General features: G+C 41.0%; 1 protein-coding gene across 2 annotated transcripts in view; it reads right to left on the reverse strand.

Annotated features, from left to right (window-relative positions):
• Nucleotides 1–25,172, reverse strand: part of SNX30 (sorting nexin family member 30) — a 59,351-nt gene that overhangs the window by 12,980 nt on the left and 21,199 nt on the right. For both annotated transcript variants that reach the window (XM_067316718.1, XM_067316717.1), the window contains exons 2-7: nt 24,774–24,962; nt 18,895–19,005; nt 14,620–14,778; nt 12,033–12,228; nt 11,175–11,374; nt 5,828–5,914 (exon numbers count right to left, since the gene is read on the reverse strand). In XM_067316718.1, the coding sequence (XP_067172819.1) occupies nt 5,828–5,914; nt 11,175–11,374; nt 12,033–12,228; nt 14,620–14,778; nt 18,895–19,005; nt 24,774–24,962 (942 nt within the window). The remainder of the gene's footprint in view (nt 1–5,827; nt 5,915–11,174; nt 11,375–12,032; nt 12,229–14,619; nt 14,779–18,894; nt 19,006–24,773; nt 24,963–25,172) is intronic.

Here is a 25,172-nt window from a genome sequence, read left to right on the forward strand (position 1 = left end):
GAGAAGTTAAGAACCAATTTTAGATAGGGAAGCTTCTATGTGGAAGAAGTCTTGAGAATTTACCTGCATGCTTTTGCTACAAAATAGCAGAGATGAAACCCTTTGCAAGAGGAACTGTATCCACTATTTCTGTGGATAGGGATTTCTATTCCCTCTTCCTGGGCACTGGCATCCCTTTTAATGAGGACATTGTAGATCGCATTTTAGCTGCTAGGACCACGCCTCACAGGCCACAGCACCCCAAAAATGGGCAGAAAAGAAAAAGTGCAGCAGTTCCTCATGCACAAAACTTGCTTTGCTGCAAGCAGTGATCAGCATTGGCTGCAGAATAAAGTTTCTTCTAAGCTTCTAGCTTCCTACCCCAGTTTTAACTTATAGGCTGCCTAAAAAAATGCAAGCACAAAGCAATTATGATCACAAAGGAAAGACAACTGGAGCCATTTCACCATGGATTAACTAATGGGCCACTGGGCTCAACACTACACACATAGTCAACCACAAGTAATGGGAGAAAGCCTGAAAGATAGCCTATTACAAGGCTACATAGAGATTTAAATGGATAGGGATAGTAGTCATGAGGTCAAGATAAAAGCAAGCAAGGCCAAAGATATTGGTATTCTTTGCTTATTTTGCTTATCAGCAGCTACAGAATCGGTTTACAAGTGTTTCAAGATGAGAAAACCACGCACTCTTCCTTTTCCCCTTCACCTTTCTGCTACCCAGACCCCCACAAACATTAGTTCTTAGTAAAAGCAGCTGCTTTGTATTACAGAGCTCAAGACCTGATGGTTTTGCTGTTTATTTCTCCTCTCCGCAACAGCAATGCAAGTACTTCATGATTCAGCCCAAGACAGGGGCTAAAGGAGAGAGCTTTCTCCTCTCCCTAGTAGGGCCAGCTTTGACACATCAGTAAAGAGAAACACAATCAAGAGACCTAAGCTTCCATAAGTGATGAACAAGGCTGTAAGGGATTTCTTTAAGTTCAGGGGCTTATCTCCAGAGCTAAGCAGGAAGTAGGATGCCCTGATGAAGTCAGTAACTGCTCCTGGCATGCACATCTACGAAGGCCAGCCTCTTGTTCTTATTAAGCAGTCTGCTGGTTAGTTTACTGGACTAGCAAATGTCTGTTGTATTAGGCCTCTCTAAGACTTGAATGCTTTAGATGCCAAAAAAATGCTGAAAGAATTGCCATTCACAAAAATTTCAGGCTGACTGTGGTGTCTTAGAAGAAAAAAAAAAAGAGAGAGAGAGAGAGAAAAAAAAAAAAAAGACTTCTATCCTGTGTGCAGACACTCAGGACTGCCTCCTTACTAACGTATTCTCTCCTGCTTCCATAATAGTAAGAACAGGAAAGCTAGGCCTGCCAAACCCCACTGAAATAATTTGTAGTAACTAAAGGCAATGACTAGTGGCAATAGAATGATAAAGCTTTAAAATCCTACTGTGTGCAGAATTTTTGCTTAATATTCCTAGCTAATTTTGCTTGAGACACACTGTTTTAACTTGATCTTCATATTAAAAAAACGGATTATGCTAACCTGGAAAACTCCTTATAGCATTCTCTAGGTTTCAGATCACTTATTGAAGCTTTATAGATGCACTAACACTGTGCTTGCAGAGAATTTTCTCTATGCAGTTCCTGTAAAGGAAAGGACTTCACTCAGCTTTAAGTGTTCTCTTCAGCTTCCAAGTCCTATGATTTTAACTGAGTGCCACCGAGGTAGCGCCAAACATCAGTAAGCAGAATGAGTGTATTAGTTGCTACTATTTAATGTCAGTTTTCCAGCCTTAATTAGCAATGTCATGGGAGTTTCAAACAGAATAACTCTCCTTCCCATTCTCTATGCATTGCCCCTTGAAGCTGGAAGGGGAAAGATATCTCCTTTCAGATGATTGTACTGCATGGTCAGTTCAGAGAGGAAGCATGCCAAAATATGCAGACTAAGCCCATGACCTCAGAAGAGGAAATCTCTGAGCTCTAGCATCAGTGTGACAAGTGGACTTCCTCTTTGGAAGCTTGATTTGCCAAAAGCCTAAGAGGATAATAAGAACATTGGCAGAAGCTTGTAGTCTTTCCTCACATAATGGATACTTTCAGGAGACGCGCTTTTTCTTTGAGGGGTAGGAGGAGCGAAGAAGATAAAATACATAAGAGATTTTTCTCAGGTAACAATATAGGAAGTCAGGAATTTGCTACTACATTGCAGCTTGGCAAGATACACGATTCTGGAAGAAATATGTCAGCTCTGGTTATTCTCCAGGATGTAAACTAGGGCTGATCACTGAAGTACTCCAGAGACTAACAAGAGTCAGCAAGGAAGGGCCAATATTTTGGCTCTGATAAAGCTGTTCAAAACACAAGCAGCTCCTCCCTCAAATTCATGAGCTTTGAGTATTCCTTTCTTCACATGAGTAGATTTGCACTACAGGCAGTTTGTGGAGTCAATAGTTTCACACTTCTTCCACTGCCTCTAAGCACTATACTTCTGGCTACATAATCCAGACTGCTATAGCTCAAGACATGAAGTTTGCTTGTAAGCTTTGGATGACAAGAACTACCAAGCCAGCTGCTGGAAGGCTTAGAAGATGCTCCTTTCAAGGCAAGCATACCTTGTGTCATTTGTAAGTACTCTGCTGTCTTAATAGGAAAGATTAGGCTATCAGAGAAAGACTCAGGAAGTCTGGGAACAAAACCGTATATGATTTCACAATTCAATTAAGTTAGTTTCTAAGCACTCACCAGCTTCCTCCTCCTTCTGCCATGATCTGCAACCACAAGGTTTTACAAGAATCTGTTCTTGTTCACAGCCAGTTCTCCTGCAGGTTAGGCTGAGAGCGTTGTTCAAGTACAGAGCTATAGGGACAACCCAGTCCTCACCGAATGCATCATGAATGTTCTAATTAAGGAATGGCAGCAACAAATTCCAGCAAAATCTCTGCAGGCTTCATGAAAGCAGCCTCTGCAGGTACACTGGTCCTATTCATAAGAGTAAATACTTTTCCTTCCAGAACAGCAGCATCCCAAAATGGAAGTCACAACTCAGTAGCAGAACCAACATTTTAACTTAATCAGCAGCTTTTAAGTATTTGACATCTACCGTAAGGTTCAAACACCAAATCTGGACATAAGTGGAATCAACTTTGATGCTTTTATCTGCATCTGCCACTTTTACCAGTGGATAGTATTTAATATTAGGCCAGCAGAAAAGCACTGAGAAAAAGGAGACTGGACTTTGGGGGAAAGTAGCTACAACTCCTCCAGATGGCTGCTCTCAGTGGCTTGAATAACTCCAAAACCCAAGTAATGATAACTGGCTCGACCTCCAAGACATTCTAGAAGGGCACATCACTATTTCAGTAGCAAACATTGTCAATGTAAACTGAGAAGAGATGTACATGCAGGCAAGACTTAAAGAATAAAATTGTATATTCAGGAGTTTGGCCACATCATCATATGATACATAGCTGCATGCCTAAATGTATTTCCTTTCACGTAATTCCTGTGAAGACCAGTATTTTGAGCGTCTAAGTGTGCACCACTTCTAGAATTCAGCATAGTCAAGCACAGACAACATTACTTAACAGCATGAACATGTCAGCTCTTTCAAATTCCCTCTACAGCCTCATTACCAAGTAAAAAATGGTCCTGAAGCGCAAAGAAACCAGCATTTACTAGGTAATTTATATCTGTACATGACACTTCCCAGGTCTTTGGAAACATACATGGTTACAAGCCTGCTTTCTCTTAACATGGCCAGCTTCTACTTCTAGTTCTGTACTGTCATATTACTTTTCCCACAGAACATCACACTGCAATAAATTAGGTCATTAAAGGGCAATATCATCCTGCTAAGAAGAAATAAAATCTGCACTTCACTATGCTAGTTAGACTACTGCAAAAACAGCTCCAGCATGTGTCAGAAATGAGCAAGAAGCACTTCACCACTGCACTTGCTAAAAAAACAGTATCGCTGCAGAGTCTGCACCCTTTCTTTTAAACTAGTAAAAAAAGTCACAGGAGAACCTATACCATGCTTTCAAAGGAAACCTCAGTATTCTGAGTAGTATTTGGTGGCAGACATTTGCATTAGCCCAGTAAGACTTCTGAATTTATACTCTGCTGAGTTTTAAGGTGATCAAGTAAATTTGAGAACTACCTGATGGCACTTGATCAAGTTTGCAAATACATTCAAATTATGTGTACAATGAGTCCCAGAATGCCCTCCAGTGGAAGAGATTAGTGAGAAGAGATAGGCCCTCATTTAGTGATTAAAAAAAAAAAAAACCTTAAGAATGGCCTAATGTGTGTGGGAGGGGTGTTTGTTTGTTTGTTTTTAATGTAATTCCCTCCAAATCAGCTAAGTATACTCAGAGGAACACAAATGCAATTCACTGCATTAGTGCCAGCAGGTCAGAGCTAACAGTGAGAACTCACTGACTGCAAAACGTGTTGGTAGCTACAGCTCTGGCAGATGATCAGCTATTATAGATAAGGTTAATCCACTCAAGATGGAATGGATCTGAAAACTGGGAACTAGTAATGCATGAACACAGGAAATTGTGGGGGGGGGTTTTCCCCCAACTTGTAAGTGCTACAAGAAGATATTTACTTTACAAAAAAGGTATATCAAGTTGCCAAAAGAAATGCTTATGATACTCGAGAGTCAAGTATTCCAAGAAGTTTTTAAGATAGTTATGTAAGTGTTGTGCTTTACACAACATTCCCAGTAAAATGTTAGATGCAAAGCCTTCTAGCAGACGAGAGATTAGCACACTTCAGCAGTTCTGCTTCCTCAAGATCTTGGTAACATCAAATGCCTAAAGAGCTTCACATGGCTTGCTGGATACACTAGATTCAGTTCCATCCCTCCTACAGGCAAATTAGAGTATCTGCTCACATAAAACTACACTGAGGAAGTAAGAGGATATAGCACACCAGCTAATATTGGGGCAGACAAAAAACAGTGCCACCCATCTTAATAACACTATTTGTAGAATCTGTGACAAACAAGCACAAGACTGGGAAATACCAGTTAGCCTTTCTGTGGTCCTCCACAGCTTCTGAATTAAAGACATAATGCAAATCTTCCAGTAAGAGATCATACAAAGTAGTCCTGATACTGGACTCAGTATTGTCCCTCAGTTATTAACTGAAAGAGGAAAGGGAGCCAAAAAACCCAAGCAGAGAGAGGGACAGAACAAAACCTATTCTCATCACTGGCCAAAGTCATATTTAAGATACAGCTGTCAGGCTTCATGCACAGGCAGGCAGGAGCACAAGTACACTGGTTTACAGCTTTGCTTCTGCATGAAGCCTGACCAAAATCTGTTACCCAGTGACAGCTGCTGTATCTGTTCAGCATCACATGAGAAGATCGCCTAGCAGAAGGGTAAATTATGTGTCCTACAATATAGTTCAGCAGCGCCAGGGCTGAGGAACTTAATTCAGCCAGCTGACATATGGCTAAATTGTCAGGGAGTGTTATACCACTGTTACAGTCCATGCCACTAAACACTCTCCCAAATGAATTCTGGGTTTTGTTCAGATGTTACACAGGATAGGAATCATTCCCTACTACTGTCTGGATGCAGCCACCCTACTCTGAATGGTTAGAGATCAATTAGCAAGGATGTAGCTATACAGGCAATATATGTTCACATCTAGGTCTTCCTTTGACACTAGTGTGCCACCAACAAACTCTTGTTCTGACAGAAATCACTTATACTGCAAAAAGGAAATCAGACCTAGACAAAGCAAGCTTTCTTCACTTTCTCAGAAAGCAGCTGAAGTGCAGGGTGCTTTCGTAGAGTAGTTTTAAGTGCTAACCTTTGGACGTTCTTCTTTTTTCAAAGCTACTGCTTCCAGTTTTGCTTCATACTCCGCTTGAACTTGGTCTCTCTTCTTCAACACATTCTAAGTGCAAGAGAAAAGACAGCTGTGAGATGGATCCTCTCGTTCTTTCCCTCCCCACTCTACAGAAAACTGCAAAGAGATACAGCTTAAGTGCTAATTCAATCACAAGTCTGCCTCTGAGTGTTTTGTCCTTTCTTACAGGATTTATGAAATAGCTTTTAAAAATAAAGAGCACTAATGCTGGAAGCCTTCTCCTGCAGTTGGAGGATCGGGGGTGGGGGGGGTGGAAAACAACCTTCAGACAAGCTGGAGGAATGAAAGGCACAAGCTCTCACATAACCATCAACATAAACCTGGTTAAGTCAATTCATCAGTTGACCTATTACTAGCATGAAGAGGATAAACAAAAGCATAAAATCTGTCAAGGATTAGTCCAGAGCTTTTGATATCCTCAAGCAGCAGACAGATAATAGCAGAGGCTGACTCAGAAAAAGACACCACAGAAGGTAGTAACATCATCCTTTTCATTTACAAAGTCCTTTACAATGAGCAGTTACATTCCCATGTTGAAACAAAGATCAGCATGGTTTTTAGACCAGTTTGGGGGGTTTGGAGTGGGTAGGGGGGGAAAAAAAAGAAAGAAAAGAAAAAACACACCACAGACATGGAGGCTTATGAAAGGCATACTTCACGTGAAAATATTGTGTTGAGTGAGTTTCATGTAGTAAACATTTTACTGACAGATGCTTCTCAGAATAGACAATAAAAGATGCTATCTTTATCCTGTACTGCATCCACAGGCCATATTTTTCTTATAGTTTAGAAATGGCTAACAGAAATTAAGCCTTTTTAAGAATACACTAGTATGGAACAAGCAGTTCTGTGTCTGCAAAAAGTGAATATTAGTCCCATACTGAGTGACTTGTTTCTTCAGTCTTCACAAAGGAAATAACCAGTAATGTCTTCTAACTCTGCTGATGAAAGTTTTTATAAAAGTGCTTAGAGGGAAATTAGGCCAAAATTCACTGCTGAGGCAGCTGTAAATTAGACCTCCTCTTGCAGCCAAATTGACCAGTTCATGCTTCAAGGGTTATTGTTCCTTTCTGTACCCCAGAAGTAATTACCTCACTAGGACAAGAGGAGGTAACTAGTCATTTTAACAGTTTCGGACAAGACTAATAAAAGAGGACTAGTCATGTGGACTGCTGCCTAGAGAAATATCCATTTGAAAGATTAATTAACCAGATCTCAGAGGTCTAGAAGGCAGTCCAGCCAAGATTTGTTTCTTAATTAGTGAATATTAATGTCTGTACACTTTTAATCATCTTTGTCCCTTTTCTCCCTCTTAAGCCAACGGAAGATCACTGCTGCAGTTCAAAAAAAAAAAAAAAAAAAAAGTCATTCCACCAGAATGAAGACTACTGCTACTAGATTAGTGGTAAGAGATATTGCATTCAATATTCTTACAAAATTCAGTCCTTGATAAACAAGAACAGCAACCCCCCAAAAAGTTGAAACAGTTTATGTAAGAAAATCAATTTATTATTTATATAAGAAAATAAATCTTCAGTAGTTTAAGCCTCTTTTTTGTCTCCAAAGGGATGTAAGCAAGCAAGATATTAGCCATGCTTGCTTGAAAAACACAATATTCTCATTGGTTTCAGAACCTAAGCAACTAGGCGGAACAGCCCTTATGTGTTTGAGGTTACCAATATAACAAAAGCATGAGTGATATAACAGGTATTTCTACTTGGTACTGCTTCTTGAACTCAAGTCAACTGAAATTTCTTCTCAGAAAAGCAACTGCCTCCAGCAATTGCATTCAGTCTTCATGACCATAGTCAGTACAGTAAGCTAGATCTGTACCCAGATTAGCCAATGATTAACAGGTATCAGTAGACTAAATTCAAAGGGCAGGTGTCCTATTTCTCCCCGAGCACTATGGACCATTAACTATATGCTTCTGAACAGAGGTTTAGATATCTATTAACCACTGACTTGTAAGTGGTGAAAAAGATACTGCTTTTCCTTTTGTCTCATATAAAAGGAAGATTAATGCTTCAGGAGCTTTTCAGAAAAGCTCTGTACTACTAAGTGCTCCCAGACTTACCACAACCCATGCAACACTTCTGCTAGTTAAGGTCTTATTTTATAGAGCAGTAAAGTTTAAAAAAAAGTTGCAGAAGGAAGTTTTAGCTTCCTTTCACATACCACACTTCAGTTAGCTGGGAACAGAACTAAACCACTAGTCCCAGTGGAGAAAGCAAGATGGGCCTTGCTTCTATGAGACAGGTCCTTCACTATTTTGTATTGAGTTGAGACATTTCACCTTGGCCTATGTCTTTGAAAGAGCCTCGGGAGCTAGCCATGAGCCTCCTTTCTCAAGGTGCAATGCTGTGCTGTTCACACTGTACATAGCTTCCTACTATGGCCAGACCACATGAACGAATCCTTATTTACAGCACTCTTTCTTTAAAGAGACAGTTAACTATTCAAGTTACGGTTGCTTTAAAAATGCATTAGGAGCAATGCTCAAGCACACATTTGAAGATTGCATGATTTGATAGGCCTTGCTGGTAGTGTCAAGTGTAGAGAGTTCACACAACATTTTAATATCAGCACAAAATTATTTAGAGCAGAGTTTATAATGTGTCTTCCAGTAGAACACTGATGTACCACAAAAATGCTGTACTGCACATTTGCTGATTAGCACCTCCTCTGCACTAGGATTTCACATGTGGTCTGGATATCCCACACATGGCCTCTGTTTTAAAACATGCCTCTCCCACCCACAACCAGTATGCATTTTAACTCAAGCCCACAGTGCTAGCCTCTTCCAACTTCTGCAGAGCTTTCAAACAAATACACTTGTCAGAGCCAAGAGACAGGGATTCCCTGGAATGACCTAGTATCTATCTCAATCAGAATTATGGGGCTTTTCCTCCCTGCATGCTGGCCCCACCAGGTAGAACAGTGCTCTTCAGCACACTAAAGGGAACATCAGTCACTAAAACAGTGAAAATTATCTTGCACTTCTTGCTCCGAGGGGCATTCATCTAGCTAGTTACTCTACAAATCAAGCTTCCCTACCTACAGGTGGGGTTCAGCTTGCAATAGAAAGAGCTATAAAGGCTGCATTGACCTCCAAGTACCAAAGGTTTACTTTCCATCAAGCGTCCTGTGGAAAAAAATCTTCGTTCTGAAGGATCAAAACATTCTTTAATTTCACAAGCAGGCCTCACAGCAACTGATAATCAGGACTGCACTGCTAGTGAAGAGGACAGCTCTTTCAGTAGAGAGTCTCTTGTACTTGAAGAGTGGCCTCATTTTCAGTTACTTACTGAGTTTTATGGAGCCTGGGAAGATAATGTAGTACCTGCATACTGCAGAAGTGATAACAAATTGACATCCTTCAGCCTAGAGAAATTGAGTTCAGTATGACCTGACAGATTTCAGCTCTGGCACTTGGAAGGGATGGAAAAGGGGGACAGTCTGTCTTGGCTAGCAACAGTTCTTATTCTCATTTCTCAGACAGAGTAAAGCTCATGAGACACCCAAGCCTTACTTGTTACTAACTGCTATTTTGCAGGTGTGATAGATCCAACCAGTTCCACAGCATCAACACAACTGATTAACTCGTAGCCAGTTACCAAGGAATACAGAGGAGGGGGGTAAGTTCTTTAGGCCGCATGAAAGCCAATTCAATAACCTAGAAATTAAGTGAGAAAGCAAGAGTTTCTTGGGCAAAAGAGGTACTTTAGTTAAAGAACATTTAGCATAGGAAGAACAACTCTGAAGACCTGCAGCAGAGAGACAAAAGACTATCTATAAACTTGGAGACTGCATTTAGTGTCTTTGTTATCATCTGACACTGTCTCACTTGAAGAAAAAGCTTTTCCCCCCTCTACATCTGTGGAAAAGCATCTCCCACTACTCAGTCTGCCACTTTAGTTGCCATCTTCACTAGGCTGTGACATAGGTAGCATCAAAAAACATATGTTCTGGGGTAAAAGCTTTAACCACTACCCTCATGCTCTGCTTATTTGTAACACACACACACACACACCTTTTTCCTACAGAATGAGGATAAGTCTGAACACCTTGGGACAAGGCTTCTATCCACAGCTCAGAGCGTGCTAGCAATGCTTAAGTGTTAGCAGTCTTGTAATGGAAATGCATTTGGTTTATGCTGGGGTCAAATGCCATGACTATGAAATGAAGGATTAGTGTCAAGCCTTGTGCAAGAATACTTTGCTTCTCCCAGGGAAGAGAGAAGTCATACAACTAACCACACGAAGTTGGGAAGAGAAACCTGCAAATGTTTCAGTTCTTAGTTTGAGAAGTGTAAAAGGACTAAGATTAAGAACATGGAAAAAGTCTACTTTATTCAGACTTCAGGTTCACAAAAAGCTGTTAAATACCTCTAAATGAGTCAAACCGTGACCTTGTAATGGTTCTTCCAAGAGGAAATTCCTCAGGAGGAATTTGCTAGTGCTCTATGTAGGGACTGTACCTACATGCTGTATCATGGATGTGCTGCGAAAAGCTGTTACATCCAGAACTAGAGTTCTTTGTTCCAGCTTTCAATGCTGTTAACTCAGTTATTCTCTTCCTGCTGCAATGAGATTTGCTACCAATGCTCCTTAATTTCATGAGACTAAAAACTGTAATAAAAGCTATTTTAATATTTTTCCATAAACAATAAGATATCATGTTCTTAAACAGATTAATAGTCACAGAGCAACGTCTCTAAAAATTTACTTGGTATGCAGAGCATGTTAATAACTCAGCATTACACACATCCTGCTGTGGGGGGAGGAGGGGGAACAGTATTTGTCATTTGGACACACGGTTCCAAAAGGAACTATCCAACACTGCTGCATACAAACGACAGCTTACACAGCTGCTAGTGCTGTTTTTTTGCAGGGCCAGGTCATGACCCAATACTCAAGATCTGAGATACACCTGATTTTCTAACAATTCAAAGAGTGCTAGGTAGCCATATGATATCGTCTATAGAATACCACCTGCCACTCCATTAAAGGAGTGACTCACCAATATTTCATATGCACACTAGCTTTACTGACCTTAGCTTGCCTAATCAGCAAGCAGATAGATACTACTACCCAGGTAGTACTCCACTAATAAATACACAGTTTTGACTTGACTATGAAAATGATCCTACTTTAATGTAAAGTATTATTTATTTCCTTCTTCTCCTACCAACAAGCCTTCTCACAACTAGGAAAAAATGAATTGACTGACATATCACCCCATGCAAACACAAGGGCACTTTCTTCTGCCTCAGGGCTCCCTTTACCTTCATTGATTCTGAGTACAATATATACTCCCTAAGCACAGGCAGGAAGTCTTCTGACATGTCTTCGCTGAGTTCTTCAAGAGCTGTGCAGCAGTTCCCAATGCAGGCAGACACCCCTTCCAGTGGCTCCGCCAGTTCAACCTCCAGCCCACCCCAGGTTGAATAAACAGGTCCATATTCTCGTAGTTCCACCAAGTATTCTGCAAAAGCCAAAGGAAAAAAGTAGATTAATAAAGAAAGAGCATGGTACCGAGTTCTGCAAACACTTACAGAGAGCAGGAACCTACTATCAAGCCTGGCAAACATTAACTCTGCTAGGGGTCAAGTCTTGTATTGCATTAGCATCTTAACAGTCAGAGCTCCACAGCTGCATAGGTGACTGGTCCAAGCTACCTCCTGCTTCACTGACTGCTCCTACAAGCCTCCAGTACAGAGACACTTGCAACTGTGCAGGAGACAAAGTCATCTTTTAAACATATGCAAAAGTTGGTTTTGCCAAGACAAGTCCATGAAGATTATCCTCCCATTCTTGTAATTCTATCTGGACTCTTCAAGCTGGAATCTAGACTGTTTTCCAAAAATGACACTTTCCAGAAATGACACTTGCAGTAAGAAAGCAAGTCTGTATAATGACAAAGCTATTTTTGAAGAAATTTAGAGAGTTGAGCCAAGATAAGACATTTTGTGAGCCTCTGGACCTGTTTTAAAACTGCAAGAGCCATAGATTTTACCGTCAGTGTATGTGGCTGGTTACAGGCCAAATTCATGGATGCAAGTTGTCTCAGCTGTGTCATCAACCAGAATAAGATGCAGAGCACTCAGTGTGAAGTATTACGACAGAATACCATATGTCCTTACCCAACTGCTCCTTGATAATCCGCTGTGCTATTCTGTCAATGGTACCAAGCTTTAGAGAGAACGTGTCTAGATACTCTCCAATAGCTGCAAACTCCAGCGGCCGACTTCTTAGTTTGTAGCCTCCTGTGACATATTTGACAGACTCCCCCATCTTTGACAGCAATGCCATTCCTTGCTTTTTGTAAGCATTAAGATCCTGGCAAGGTACCAAAAAAAAAAAAATTAGAAATATTCTACTTGCATATTGGAAGATTAACAAGTGAAGAACACTCTCCAGTCAAGACCAAATGTTGTAAAGACAAAAGATTGTATCTTACATTTAGTCTTGGACTCATGCTCACTTTGTACAAGTTGCACAGCTAAGCACTGTTTCAAGACTAGCTCTAGACAGAGATATTCTATCCAAGAGAATAGCATGAAAGATATTATAAGTGAGCACTAAGCAGCCTCTCTTGGTGCATGGCCAAAATTTCTCTTGTTCCTGTGCTGTCACCAGAGATATAGTGATATTAGCGCAGGTTTGTTTCCATGAAGTCTGTTCACGCCATTCATTCACACTATGCTAGAGATGGCATACAAGTCATAGTCCACAATATCAGCAGCACACAAATTCATACGACTTTGATAGCTTAGTACAGAGCTACTCACTGCACTTAGGCACGTCTAGACGCTCAGCAACCTACTCACCTCAGCTGTGTGGCCAGATAGTAGGTGGGGAAAGACAGCATACAGAAAAAGCACATTACAGGGAGACTAGCACAGCTACTCTGCAAGGCAGACTGTAGCTCAGGCTGGTCTGATGTAGCCTGCAGACTAAGCTTAAGTTTTCTTGCTAAGGCTTTACGTGTTTGCACAGACAGACAAACTCCATGAAAGAGTGTGTTTTTTTGTTGTTGTTTGTTGTTTGTTTGCTTTTAATAAAACCATACAGCCTTTAGAGGATTTCATTTTGACAGCACATCAGAAAACAAGGGTTTTAGTTAGCTAAAAAGCCATCCATTTTGCATTTTACTCCTTCCAGCAGAGGTCACTATTCAACACCTCAAAGCAGGCTCAAGAGTTAATGAGTAGGTTTTTCTATTCAGCAGGAAGATTTTCAAACTGAATAGACACGTAGAGATCAAGAACTGATGCATGGTATTATAGACAGACTTAAAACTTTCAGTGTTTTTTAAAAAAAATTACAACTTCCATCTTCAAAACGTATAGTATACTATTCTTTCCAAGCACTTATGCAAAACAAAGGTAAGTCTGATTAAGAGAAGCAGACAACTTAGCAGCTATTATCATTCTGAAAGATGCTTTTTCTTAAACACAGTGGTTTCTTCATGTTTAGAACAGATGGAAGACGAGCCATCTGTGAGCAGGCATCATATAAAGACCCTTTAGCTCAGCCACTCTTCAAGTGTTCTGGTGTCTTACTGGTCCACATGGGGTACTCAAAGAAACTTTGGTTTCCCTATTCAGCCAGGAGAGGGTCTCATGATTTCCCACAGTAAGTCATTCTGAAATCCTAGTACAACAGAGTAGTATCTCATTGCTGCAGTAAAGCATGTCCAAGCACTAGAGACAGCCAGCAGAACATACCTGCTTTTCTCTGACCACCAGTCCCCACCCAGCCTCTCATTAGAAACTCTGTATACTCAAGGCAAAATCCACCCAGAGCTAAGGATGAAGCCTTTATCACTCATTTGGGGGGGCAGAGGGAGGAGGAAGAGGGGGAAGGGGAGGAAACAAGTAAGAAGCTAAGAAAGTTGCATCACACTTTGACTGATAAAAAGCAGAACGATGCTTTCTGTGCTGAACTATCCAGGGCGCTAATTAACTTCTGCATTTTGGGCTTGCTTCAGCAGCTAAGTTCACCATTGGTGGGGCGGATTGGAGATTGAGTCTCACCCTATCAGCAAGAGTAGGGCACTAGTCTGAAGTCAGCTCAAAGTAAGTGTTACATTTGAGTGAGCTAATGTAATGTGACATTGGAGAGAAGTGCTTTTACAGCTCTCCTCATTTATCAGGTCAAACGCAATCCTGACTGCAGGTCCTCCTGGTGTTATTTAAAATGCGATTTGAATGATGGTCAAGGAAAGTTACATAGTTCATGGATACTTTATGCAATAGATGAGCATGAGGTTGGCCAAGAACAAATGAGAACAAAGTCTTCACCCTTAGTTTTGCACAAAAGAGACACCTCCCCCCCTCCTCACCTCCCTTTCATTCTCCCCTAAAAGAGGTTTTTTGTTTTGTTTTGTTTTTTATTTTTAATACAGTCTGTGATTTGCTACATTCTCAGCCTCTCTTGCACCAGAGGAACATGTTCCAGAGACAGGGATTCAAAATAAGCAGGTCTGGGGAACTGAACTCATGAATCTGCAGACCAACCCTCTAATGGATGGGAACCCATATGGTTATGTCACACATGGACAACATGCAGGGTCCCCCAACACCTTTTTGCCATATTAGGGGGAAGTTCTGACCAGCACATGCAGTTTTATTAATGCTGTTTTAACTTCATTTCAAGTAAGATTGCAAGAGGGCTTGTTTTACTGCAGTCCCTGTCAGTGACTGGGTTTGGAAGTTCCTGGCTTACCTTGGCTGTGAGAAACACATTGAAGTGCTCATTAAAAGAAAGCACTGGATGATCAGTGATTCTTTTCAGGAATTTGTCTAGTGCTTTCCTCCTTGTCTCCACAAATTCTTCAGAAAAGCGATCAACAACACCCTTCACCACAAACTTCTCAGGAAGAGGCTGTGAGAAAAGAGGCAAAAATGTACAAGATTCAGTAGAGCAGACAATTGCTACTGCTACTTGGAAACATACTAGGGAATCAAGCTCCCATATTGATGGTAACTGCGCTGCTATGTTTGCTAACAGGTATTATCCATCACAAAGAGGAGGCAAGCCCTGTTCCAAATTACTCTTTAATAAGTCTAGGCTAATCCTAGCCATTTCACTGACTGGCTTCAGCTGAGAACCACAGAAGTGAAACCAGCCATTACTTACACTAAGCATTACCAGTGTAACTGCTTCCTGTGTCCAAGCTGCAGCTCAGAAGACATCTTTAGCAGAGCTACCCACTGTTCACTATGGTAATGCACATACATCTTTAGCTGACATTCAAGCAAAGTTGCTCTATCCAGGGAAATCTGGAAAACCTAATGACTTTACTCATTTCTCTCAGCTCTACCAGTAGATCTGGCTTTGTTCTCTCTGGACAGCATGCACATTAAAACTATTATCAGTTTTAAAATTATGCTTTATTCTTGTTGCCTTACTATCCTAAGAATAAGCAGATTATCTGTCTGGGCAAGTTATGACAGCTATCTTTACTTAATTCAGGAGTCAAGGATCTCCTTCAAGACGTTTGTCAACTGAAATCAGTAACAAAGATCATTCAAAGGAAAGTTATGTACACATGAGCTTTCCCAGAAGACAACCGAGCTAATGTGAGATGTTCATGAAGACAGCATCTCCAAAACAATAAAAAAGCCAGCATAACTTAACTTCAACAAAGCTTGACATTCAGATCTGTTGTTCCAGTTAAATCAGTATAAGTCACATCCTAATTAGACTTCTTTAGAAGAAGAATACTTAGTGTAGTAGACTTCAGGGAGCAACAACCTTGTTTTCCAGTGCTTTATAAGCTTTAACTGGAACTCTAGAAACCTCAGCACCATATGCAAGAGAAAAAGGACAAGCTGGGAGATTGATTTAAAAGAATCCCTTTCAGCCAAACACAACCCAGCTGGAACTGCTTGGTGTGCCAGTTTGGCATCAATCACTGGAGTCTGGGCATTTTTCAGACCTACAAAAGGGTATACCTTTATTACAGAGGCTTCTGATATTTAACACTGTTTAAGCTGACTGCATTCAGACAGGCTTCTCTTGCAAAAAGAGTGGTCTTTTACAAAAATTAACAGTGCTCCTGGCATATAAGTACTTCAAACTGTTTCAAAGCATTACAAAACAGTCCTGCCAACATCACCATTAGCCTTTGGCAAAACCCAGCAAATCAGAAACAAGAGTGCATGAAAGCCTCCTAAAAGACTTCTCCTGCCACATAGGCAGGAGGCTTTTGTTGTTTTAGATACTGTAAATAATCCAGCTTGCTCTTCTTACGTGCTTCTTATTCTCATCTTAAATACCAATGTCTATACTTCAACATGCATCTTCTGTAAAGACAGTGGAGAAGAGTTACTAATTTGCCCTCTAAAAGCTTAGAATGAGGCCTTTTATGTTAAATGGGCTCCGAAATACAGGTTTATAAAGCAAGGTTCACTTGCTTCACCACAGAGATAACTAACAAGCAGAGAGGAAGGTGTAGGTACATGCTACATATAATAACTAAGTTCTACTTTCACCACAGTCCAACTTATTTCAGCAAATCTGTAGGCTGCAGGACTACCTGCAAGTCACAGTAGCTGCACACAACAGCTGTGTTTTGGTCGTCTTTTAGAATCAGATAAGAGGAAAAAGATGTATGAGGCAAGAAACCAAAGCAAGTGCTTTTAACAAGTAGGAACTATAACCCTTTACTTCAAGAGGCCTTTGTGATCTATCCCAAGCAATCAATATATACAGCTATCAACTGATAACCCACTTTTACTGCGTGCTACTGCTCTACCTTATGGTCTTCCAGCTTAACAGGCTACTTTTCCCTGCTGTGATATGGGAACGGTAGTGTTCACTGCAGTCAGAAATGTTTTTAGTTATCTAAGCATCACCATCCAAAAGACAAGATCCTTGGCCAAGCTAGGGTTATCTTAGTCTAGACGACAGATCTACCGCTGACCAATTTATACTGTTGCTTGAAAGAACAGATTAAGAGAAGTCTCAGATAGTTAAAAATTCAGTAACCAAAGAGATTAAGAGGAACCCACGTTCAGCTTAGCTTGGACAGCTGTCTCAGTTGAGGCTATCACAGCTCTCTATACTGAAAAGAGCTTCTTTACAGGAAGATTTCAGGCAGTCACTGTACCAAGACAAAGAAAACAATCCCCCTTTAGGCATTTTCTTTGACAGAAGGCCACTAGGCATTACAGTATCTGCAATTACATATACAGGTACTCTTACGCAGGCTCAAAACATCCTTCCAGAATACTCTGAAGTCACACTGCATCTGAAATTGCCATTATCCTCTGTTCCTCACCTACTTTTCAGTAACAAATACATAAAGCATTCAGCAGTCTCCATTGCTATAATGCTGTACGGAGGAGATTAATAGGCAATTCAGTAACTGCTGTGACACAGTATTTGTGCCCAGACGGACTGAGAACTACAGCTCTTTGTACATTTCAGCTGCACTTTCGGGGTTCAGTGTGACACTATGCTTCTAGATTTCCTAGAAGACAGGCACTTGAGACTGCCTTGTTCTGCAGCAGGTTCCTGGTCCACTAAGAGAGTCACTTGCACCAAACTTGCAGTTCAGTGTGCAGGGCCTTCCAGGTCATCACGAAGTAGTTCAACTCCCTGGCTGTGAATCACCATCCACTACTAGACTATTAGTTGACTGCCATGCAGCCTTCAGGCAGGAGTGGCCATCTGCTGAAATCTGTAGATTAGCTGGAACTACCCAAGTTACTGAGAAAACAGGGAGGGACAGAAGGAGGAAGAACGCAGGCTGACAAGGTTTATACAGCTACGCTGCATCCCAAGAAACAGATGAATCATTAAGAACAGCAGGAGGCTCTGCAGCATTACAACCATTAAATCATGAAGTCCATGCAAGAGTCTCTACAGTACACCAGATAACAGGTGATGAACACTTGGGAACTGCTTGGCAAGCTCCCACGACACCAGATCACAGGCAGCTTTCCTTTTGTCTGACTTTTAGAAGAAGCTAACAGATGAACCTCATGTCTCTACATTAATCCAGCAAGTTCACCCTTTCTCCTCTCTTCTCCCCACCTCCCATTAAACAGTTTTGTTGCCAAGCAGTAAAGTCACATGATTTTGTGAAGTATTTCTTATGTTTGAGAGACTGAGCCACTTAGAGAACCCACTTAGATGCAAGTTCCAGAGAAGCTAAGGACTTAAGTGTGTCTCTACCCTAGAACAATCTGAAGGAATACTTCTCACATGGCCTAGCCCTTGCTGAGGGAGGGAGGGAGGGAGGAAGAAAGACCTTCCCCTCCCCCATCCCAGACAGACAAGTTAAGGTATCGTAGCAATGTTGCTCGATTTCCCTGCAACTCACCTCCTTTGGGCCTTTTTGAATCTCCTTATTCAGAAAAGCTAAATGGCAATTCTCACAGGTTTCCTACCCTTCACATCTACAGAATGAAAAATAAACTACTGAAGATCAGTATCAATCTCTTCATATCACATAAGGTCGTCAGGCTGTGGCAGAGTATTCTATCTACTCTTATTAGTTAAACCTCTGCCTACTGAAAACATGTGCAATAGCTGCCAAGCCAGAGACTGTAACTTTTGTAACAATCTGTGCTCTTAACTGTTAACACAAATGGTTTTAAATCAACTAGCTTAAGACCAACTCAAAAGGCAACTTTGAATACTGATTGAGACTAAGACTTGCAATACCTGTGTAGCTTTTCATAAGCCTCATAGTCAGAAATCTAAACACAAGAATTGGGCAAATAGGTCAAGCACGTTCTATTTGTGCTACGACAAATGTAATTACTTGCAGCATTTTCATATGAGAGGTTGCCCAGGCTCACCTCTCAGATGTGCCACCCAAGAAAAGTCTAAACTTCAAAAATCAGTCAAGAACAGGCAGCTCTTCCCACTCTGCCAGCACTAAATGGAATGCTGTATTTAAAAATAAAGAGCCATATCACCAAAATAGCACCCTTTGAAGACAGATACACAATTGTCCTTAACAGCAGATCCTTGCTTACTACCTACGGGAATGAGATGTGTTGGCTGAGACTCCTCCAACTTGTTCCTCAGCCAGTCAAAGTCTTGGTACCGCCGGCGGACAGAATATTCTGGCAAATCAAATTCTGCTCGTGTGGTCTGGAAAACAAGAACAGAATATATTTAGGGTCCCCTAAGAGCAACAATACACCAAAACTTTTCTTTTCAAAGTTTAGCGCTGAATGAAGCACAGCCATCATCAGCAATGTTGAGGCCAGACAACCTTGCACTGGGACTCCATCCTCATATTGAAGTTCACAGCCAGCACTGGAGACAAATCCTTTAGCCTTTCAAGCAACTGGAAAGCCAGCAGTAAGAAAAATGACTGCTTAGAGCTGATGTGTTCTTAAAGTTCAAGGGTACTTCATCACATGTTCTGCTCAAATAAACTTCCCAAGAGAGGACAAAGTAGCACATACCATGTTAAACTCTTTACAGTTACACTGTTGAGGGGAAGAAGCTGTATGAAATCTTCATTCCAAGTATGAGCTTATTTTAGCAATCAAGAATTAAAAGCAGAGATTTTTCATGACTTGTTTATTCACGGGGCAGATTAACTGTGGGGGAAGAATGTTTCACCACTGTCCTGTATTCCAAAAACCACAGGTTTATTACACTTTTACAAGGCCAAAAGATTAGGACCTAGCAATGGCTTACATTTGCCAAAGGACTATGTTTACTGATTTCTGAGAGTAAGAAACCAGTCAGTTTACATTAAGTTTGTGTACTGGTATCTGAAAATTGGCATACATTAAGTTAAACCTTGAAGGAAGTTTTCATTCTTTAGGGCCAGGAGCCAAAGTTGTCATTACAAGTTTAAGATAGAAGACAGACATGCAGAGAAACTGTTGGGAAGCGTCTGATCAAGTCCTTGAACAATTTGCAGCTTTGAAAGCTAACTTCATAGGACTGCTTACACAGTATGTACTGCAACTGGCTAAAAGCGCTAATGAAGCACCAACCAGGGGATTCTGTTAAAGCCTCAGACACTGTGATACCCCTAATCAGAATGTAGACTTCCCTCATAACTATGCCTCACTGAGAGGAAAAGCTCAGGGAGAAGCTTAGAGTACTGCACTTAGTTACCTGCAGCATCACCAAGACCATTTTGCAATGAAAATGATGCTGCCATGCCAGAAGACTAGATGTTTACAGCTAAAGTATTGCACTCTTGGGAATGCATCAGCTCTCCTAGCACTGGACTGCCATCAAACCCAGAACTAGGCTTCTTTGTTACTCTCAGCATCTACTCTCCCTGCTAAATTCCAGAAGAGGCTTTCTATTTACTTTCAGACTGATTGCAACTGCCCCACACAGCACTATTTGAAGAGGGACAAGCAAAAGCCTTAAAATGCTTCCTACCTGTTCAGTTATTATCTGGATGGCTCCAACTCTTCAGTTACTCCATGTTACTCTCACCCATCCCCAGTGGGGATCTGTGCATGCCCTATGCCAGCAGTCTCCTTTTAGAGGGAAACCAGCAGCCTTAATATGCTATCTACAGAACAGTACCTCTACCATACTATAAACAGCATGCCAATAAGATATAACCTATGCAATAGTTTGGTTTCTGGAAAAGGAAGGCAGAGACAGAAGGAAAGAAGTCAAGTTCACCTCCTCACTCTTCTGACCTGGTAACTATGATAACTTAAGTCAATAGATGAACATAACTGCTCCATTGGTGAGCATGCATTATGTTTGCAGATGAACTACCAACACAAATATCCACTGTGGGTTTGTGATTTAGCCAACTACACCTCAGAGTGGCACCAGCTTGTTTAATGTGGCGGAGTGCCACAGTACAAGTGAAATTACTGAGACGTCACATAAATCATTTTCATTTGTTTTATGTGAGACACTTAATAGTGTTACTCTATAACAAGAACAAGACAATTCATACAGATGTAGACAATCTAAATCAGTCAGTGGTTCTGGTTGCTCTGTTACTACAGAAGGTGTACTTCAGCCTTGCAGAAGGAAACCTAAAGTTAAACAAAAAACAAGGAAAAAGAACTTGTACCAGTTCAGTAGTAGGGAGAGCTTTTGTGAACTGGCTGTCAGTGGGCAAAGACATCTTAAAAAGAAATCATACAGTGAGTACATGAGAGTAATCTGGATCTATATACACTACAGTGTCTCATCATATAGCATGTGGAAGCAGGTGGAGTGTCCCAGCTGTTAGCTTTGAGAAACTAACTAGTGTTACTAACCAGTGTTATGCCAACCACTAAGGAAACAACACAGATACTGTTTAGTTCAGAAGTGGGGAGGCAGGGTTCGAATAGGGTAAGTCCTGGTGCACAAACTTCCTTAGTTATCGTTCAGCTCTAGAAAGCTGTCCCTGCTGCTTTGGCATCACAAGCAAGTTTAAGCTTTCCATATATAAGGCTTTGGTCCTCAAAGGGACCAACATGAAAGTACATCATAGTCATCAGCATTTCAGTGTTTGCAGTATGAGCTGTCAACTCCAGGCAGCAAATAAGCTTTTCGAAGACTATTTGGACAACTTAAGCACCCTTCAGGATTATACTACATCTCACTAATGCTGAAAGAATTTGGAACCCTGATCAAACTGTTCCTCAGCTTAGCACATTTAGTGCTAAGCTGATTAGTTGATTTTTCCACTGCACACAGAGTGAAGAGAGTCTTGCCACCAGTCCAAGGATGACAAATGAATTGTGCTTTTCTGACAAAGTCGGATCCCTCTTGCTTTCCTACTAGGATTCATAAATGTCATCTTTCAAGGACACATCTTCTCCCTAAGAAAACAAAGAAGTTTGTGTGGCAGATCTTAACCTTCCAAAAATAATGAATAAGGTATTTCTAGTGATTCATTGAAGACATTAGCATGGGTCTGCTAGGTCAGCACTGCAATGTTCCTGGCTCAATTTTAGTTATCAGAAGCATGCAGGGTTACAGACACTTTTCCCCGTACTGTTGGAAGAGTTTTGACTTGAGGCAATGTTAAGGCAAACACCTTCATGACTTGGTCTTGTGCAAGATTCTTGTCTTTCAGCAAATAGGTAGCAGACAAACCTAAAGCTAGCCTGCAATGACTATGTGAAAGTATTTGCACCTCCTAGTTCTGCTCTCTTGCTCACTAGACCTGCTTGTGGGTTCCCCCCACAAACCTGTATTACCATTCAAATGTGGAGCAAGCTCCTTGACTAGAAAAAGAGTAAAATGGGGGGGGTGGGGAAGAGGGGAAGATTTAAGTGTTCTTACCAGTAAATCATTTTTTGTCTCAACTAGGTTAGCCTGCCTGGGGGGGAAAAAAAAAAAAAAGATCCTAGCACTTGCATGTAGTTCTAGGCATCAAAACTTACATCCCCACCTCTTTCTAGCAAAGAAGTTGTTACATGTAACTGGATAAGTCACACAATGCATTTGTGCTTGGGAGCGGAGGCAGGGGGGAAGGACAGAAGAAAGCAAGACCACATCTTCAGCAACGACTGGTTTGAAGGCATCTCCACTCAAACCTGCAGTGCAACTGCATGACACTGAGGAATGGCACACTACTGTTCAGACTCCCATGGAAAAGGCACCACAGGCCTCGCCTTCCCAAAAAGTACAAAGAAAGCTAAGTGAGAAGTACTTTTGTTTCCTTCAGGGGGAAGGCCTACGTAACATACAGGTAGGCTTGATTAAAAAAGTACTACAGAAGATCCTTCTAACATAAACATCAGTCCACCTGAAGAGCATCAAACTGCTGTCAAAAACACCAGGGCCACTTTAGCATAACTCACTCTGGGACTTAAGTTCATCCAAACCCATGAGGTTCTAGTAACAGCTTTTAGCGGAGAAAAGAGACAGAATACCAGCCATCCCCGCCTCTTCATCCAGAGCTGCCCAAGACCCCCTGGAGTTCAGATATTAGGATTTTCTGCCCCTTAGCAGAGCTCAAATCCCTCTCAGGCAGGGTTTCAAGGAGGAGGGAAGGCATGACCTTACAGAGATGATAGGAGCAAGGTTTCCTATAGAACTTAATGACCTACGACTTGGAGGTGCATACATCAACATCCGTCCTGATCAATATCTAGGGTTTAGTTTAACGTAGCTTTTGTCATGTTTAATTACTGCTTTCAGCTACAATGGTTGACCAGACAATTAGCCTAAAGGCTAACTGAGTAGCAAGAGGGCTCATTTGTATGGCATGAATGTGTCAGACCATTAGTACTGCTAGTCTTCAAATAGTCTTTTCTGAACAGTAACAGATAGTATTAGACGGGCTAACCCTAGAGATTAGCCAGAAGTTTACAGGAGTAAGGAATACAACATAAGAGGTTAGGTTTTCACGGTGGTTGAAAAGAATTTCTTAATTATGCACTGTTTCATAGTTGTGTTGTAATGCTATGATATAGCAAGTATGTGCTATAGTGTAATGCAGAACGAAACAAGCATAAAAAGGAAGGTAGGGATATTGTTAAAGCAGAAGAAGGTTTTTTAAGGGTTACCCAGTAATCTTTAAGTAAAGTAAATACCTTACTCACATTCCACAGATCTGCTTCAAGAGGGAATGGGAACCCTTGCATGAACATAGCATTCCAGAGCAACACAACTATGGTGTCACTGTGGGCAGATACCTTGTCTTGACAGGATAATCAGATCTCAATCTAAGGCAGGAACAACTTTACTTTGAACTTTAGCCTGTGGAAAGTTGCATCTCATATTTTGCACTTCCTATTGTTTCTGATCACATAAAAGCTTAAGGCTAAGCTGGTCTAAGAAAAGTTTCCTACAATACTTGTTAGCATTTTCTAGTGGTAAAGATACAGTATTTCTTGCAAGACTAAGACACTTAGAGCCACAAACAATGACAAGCCTATGTTAAGAGTGCTATAAGAGGTAGCTGCTGTTTTCAAGGAATCGCATTCTCCTCCTCTGCAGCATGAAAGTGAAATATTTTAGTAAACCTTATAAAAATAATTCATCTGTGGCCTAGAGAGGCTTCCTCAGATCAAAAAAAAAAAAAATCTCAGCAGGATATAGTGCCTTCTAAATAGGCCAGAGCAGTGTTAAACTTTTTGGACAAGTGGATCAAGTATATTCTTAGAAAAGCTACTGAACACTATTTGTCCTGGGTAACTACAAGCTCCCAAACCAGATGTCAACATCACCTAGGAATTGATGCTAATGAGAACAGGTAGTTAGTAGAAATTAAGTTCCAGTTGTGAGTACAGTGGACTTTCCAGATCACTTCTCCCATTAATGTAATTAGATTGCATTAATGATTGAACCACAACACATGCTGAAAGAACTCTATCATACCTCTTTTGGTAGGCAGCAGCATTCTTAAGCTACTTTTAAACAGCAGCTATGTAGCCTTCTGTACCAACAGCCATATGAAAGCTAATTTACAGTCAAGGATTAAGACTGATTTTGATATGAGGCTGCTACAGGAAGTGTTGTGAAAGCAACAAGCTTCAACAGTTTCAGCAAAGGACAGCCACAAAGTGTGAGACGATTAAAGGTGAAGCAACAGAAAGGAGATAAACAGCAAGGTACATTCTGCTTCAGGAAAGATAATTCAGACTAAATGAGTGTCAGATTAACTTAAAGGATTTTTCATATAAAAAGTAATGAAAGAAGCTGGTTTTTCAAAATTTACAAACAGTTCTCTCAGAATCAAAGAGATCTAAGCTGACATATTAGAGTACTTCATGATTCCATATACCAAAGTTGTTCCAAACAGTTCTGCTTAGAGAAGTCACACCATCAACACATTAACAAGGTACTAAAAGACCCTAAGGTCTTTAAGGTCTAAGGTTCTTAAGACAAAGAAACACAGGGAAGACGCAGAAATCCAGAACATGCCCTAAGTTTTTTCCAAAGAAAAAGCACTAGGAAAGGAGAACATTGCTTTGTACCTTTGTTGTAACCCTGTATGTGATGTACGTCTCCATTGTGCACACATGTTTTTTGGGATCATCAACAGTAACAAAGAGGTCTCTAGTTTCCCCATCCAAATCATCATCCAGCTGCAGTCTGTTGAGAAGAGATGAGGAGGAGGCTGGGCTAGAAGTGTCAACCGGTGTGCCATTGGGCAGGCTGAGGTCCTGTATTGGAAAGGAAAGAACTTTTATAGTAAATCTGTCCATTTGTTAAAGTACAGTATTCACCTCTTTTTCTGGGCAAGTCCTGGGAAAACTTATGGGGTTTGAACATGAAATTGTTCTACTTTTTCCTAAAATGAAGACAAAACACATTACCACCATCACTTGTGGGTGGAGAGCCACAAGAGCGTATACACACTCTCTCCCAGCGAT

The sequence above is a fragment of the Apteryx mantelli genome, chromosome Z (assembly GCF_036417845.1).
Source record: "Apteryx mantelli isolate bAptMan1 chromosome Z, bAptMan1.hap1, whole genome shotgun sequence".
NCBI classification, from domain to species: domain Eukaryota; kingdom Metazoa; phylum Chordata; class Aves; order Apterygiformes; family Apterygidae; genus Apteryx; species Apteryx mantelli.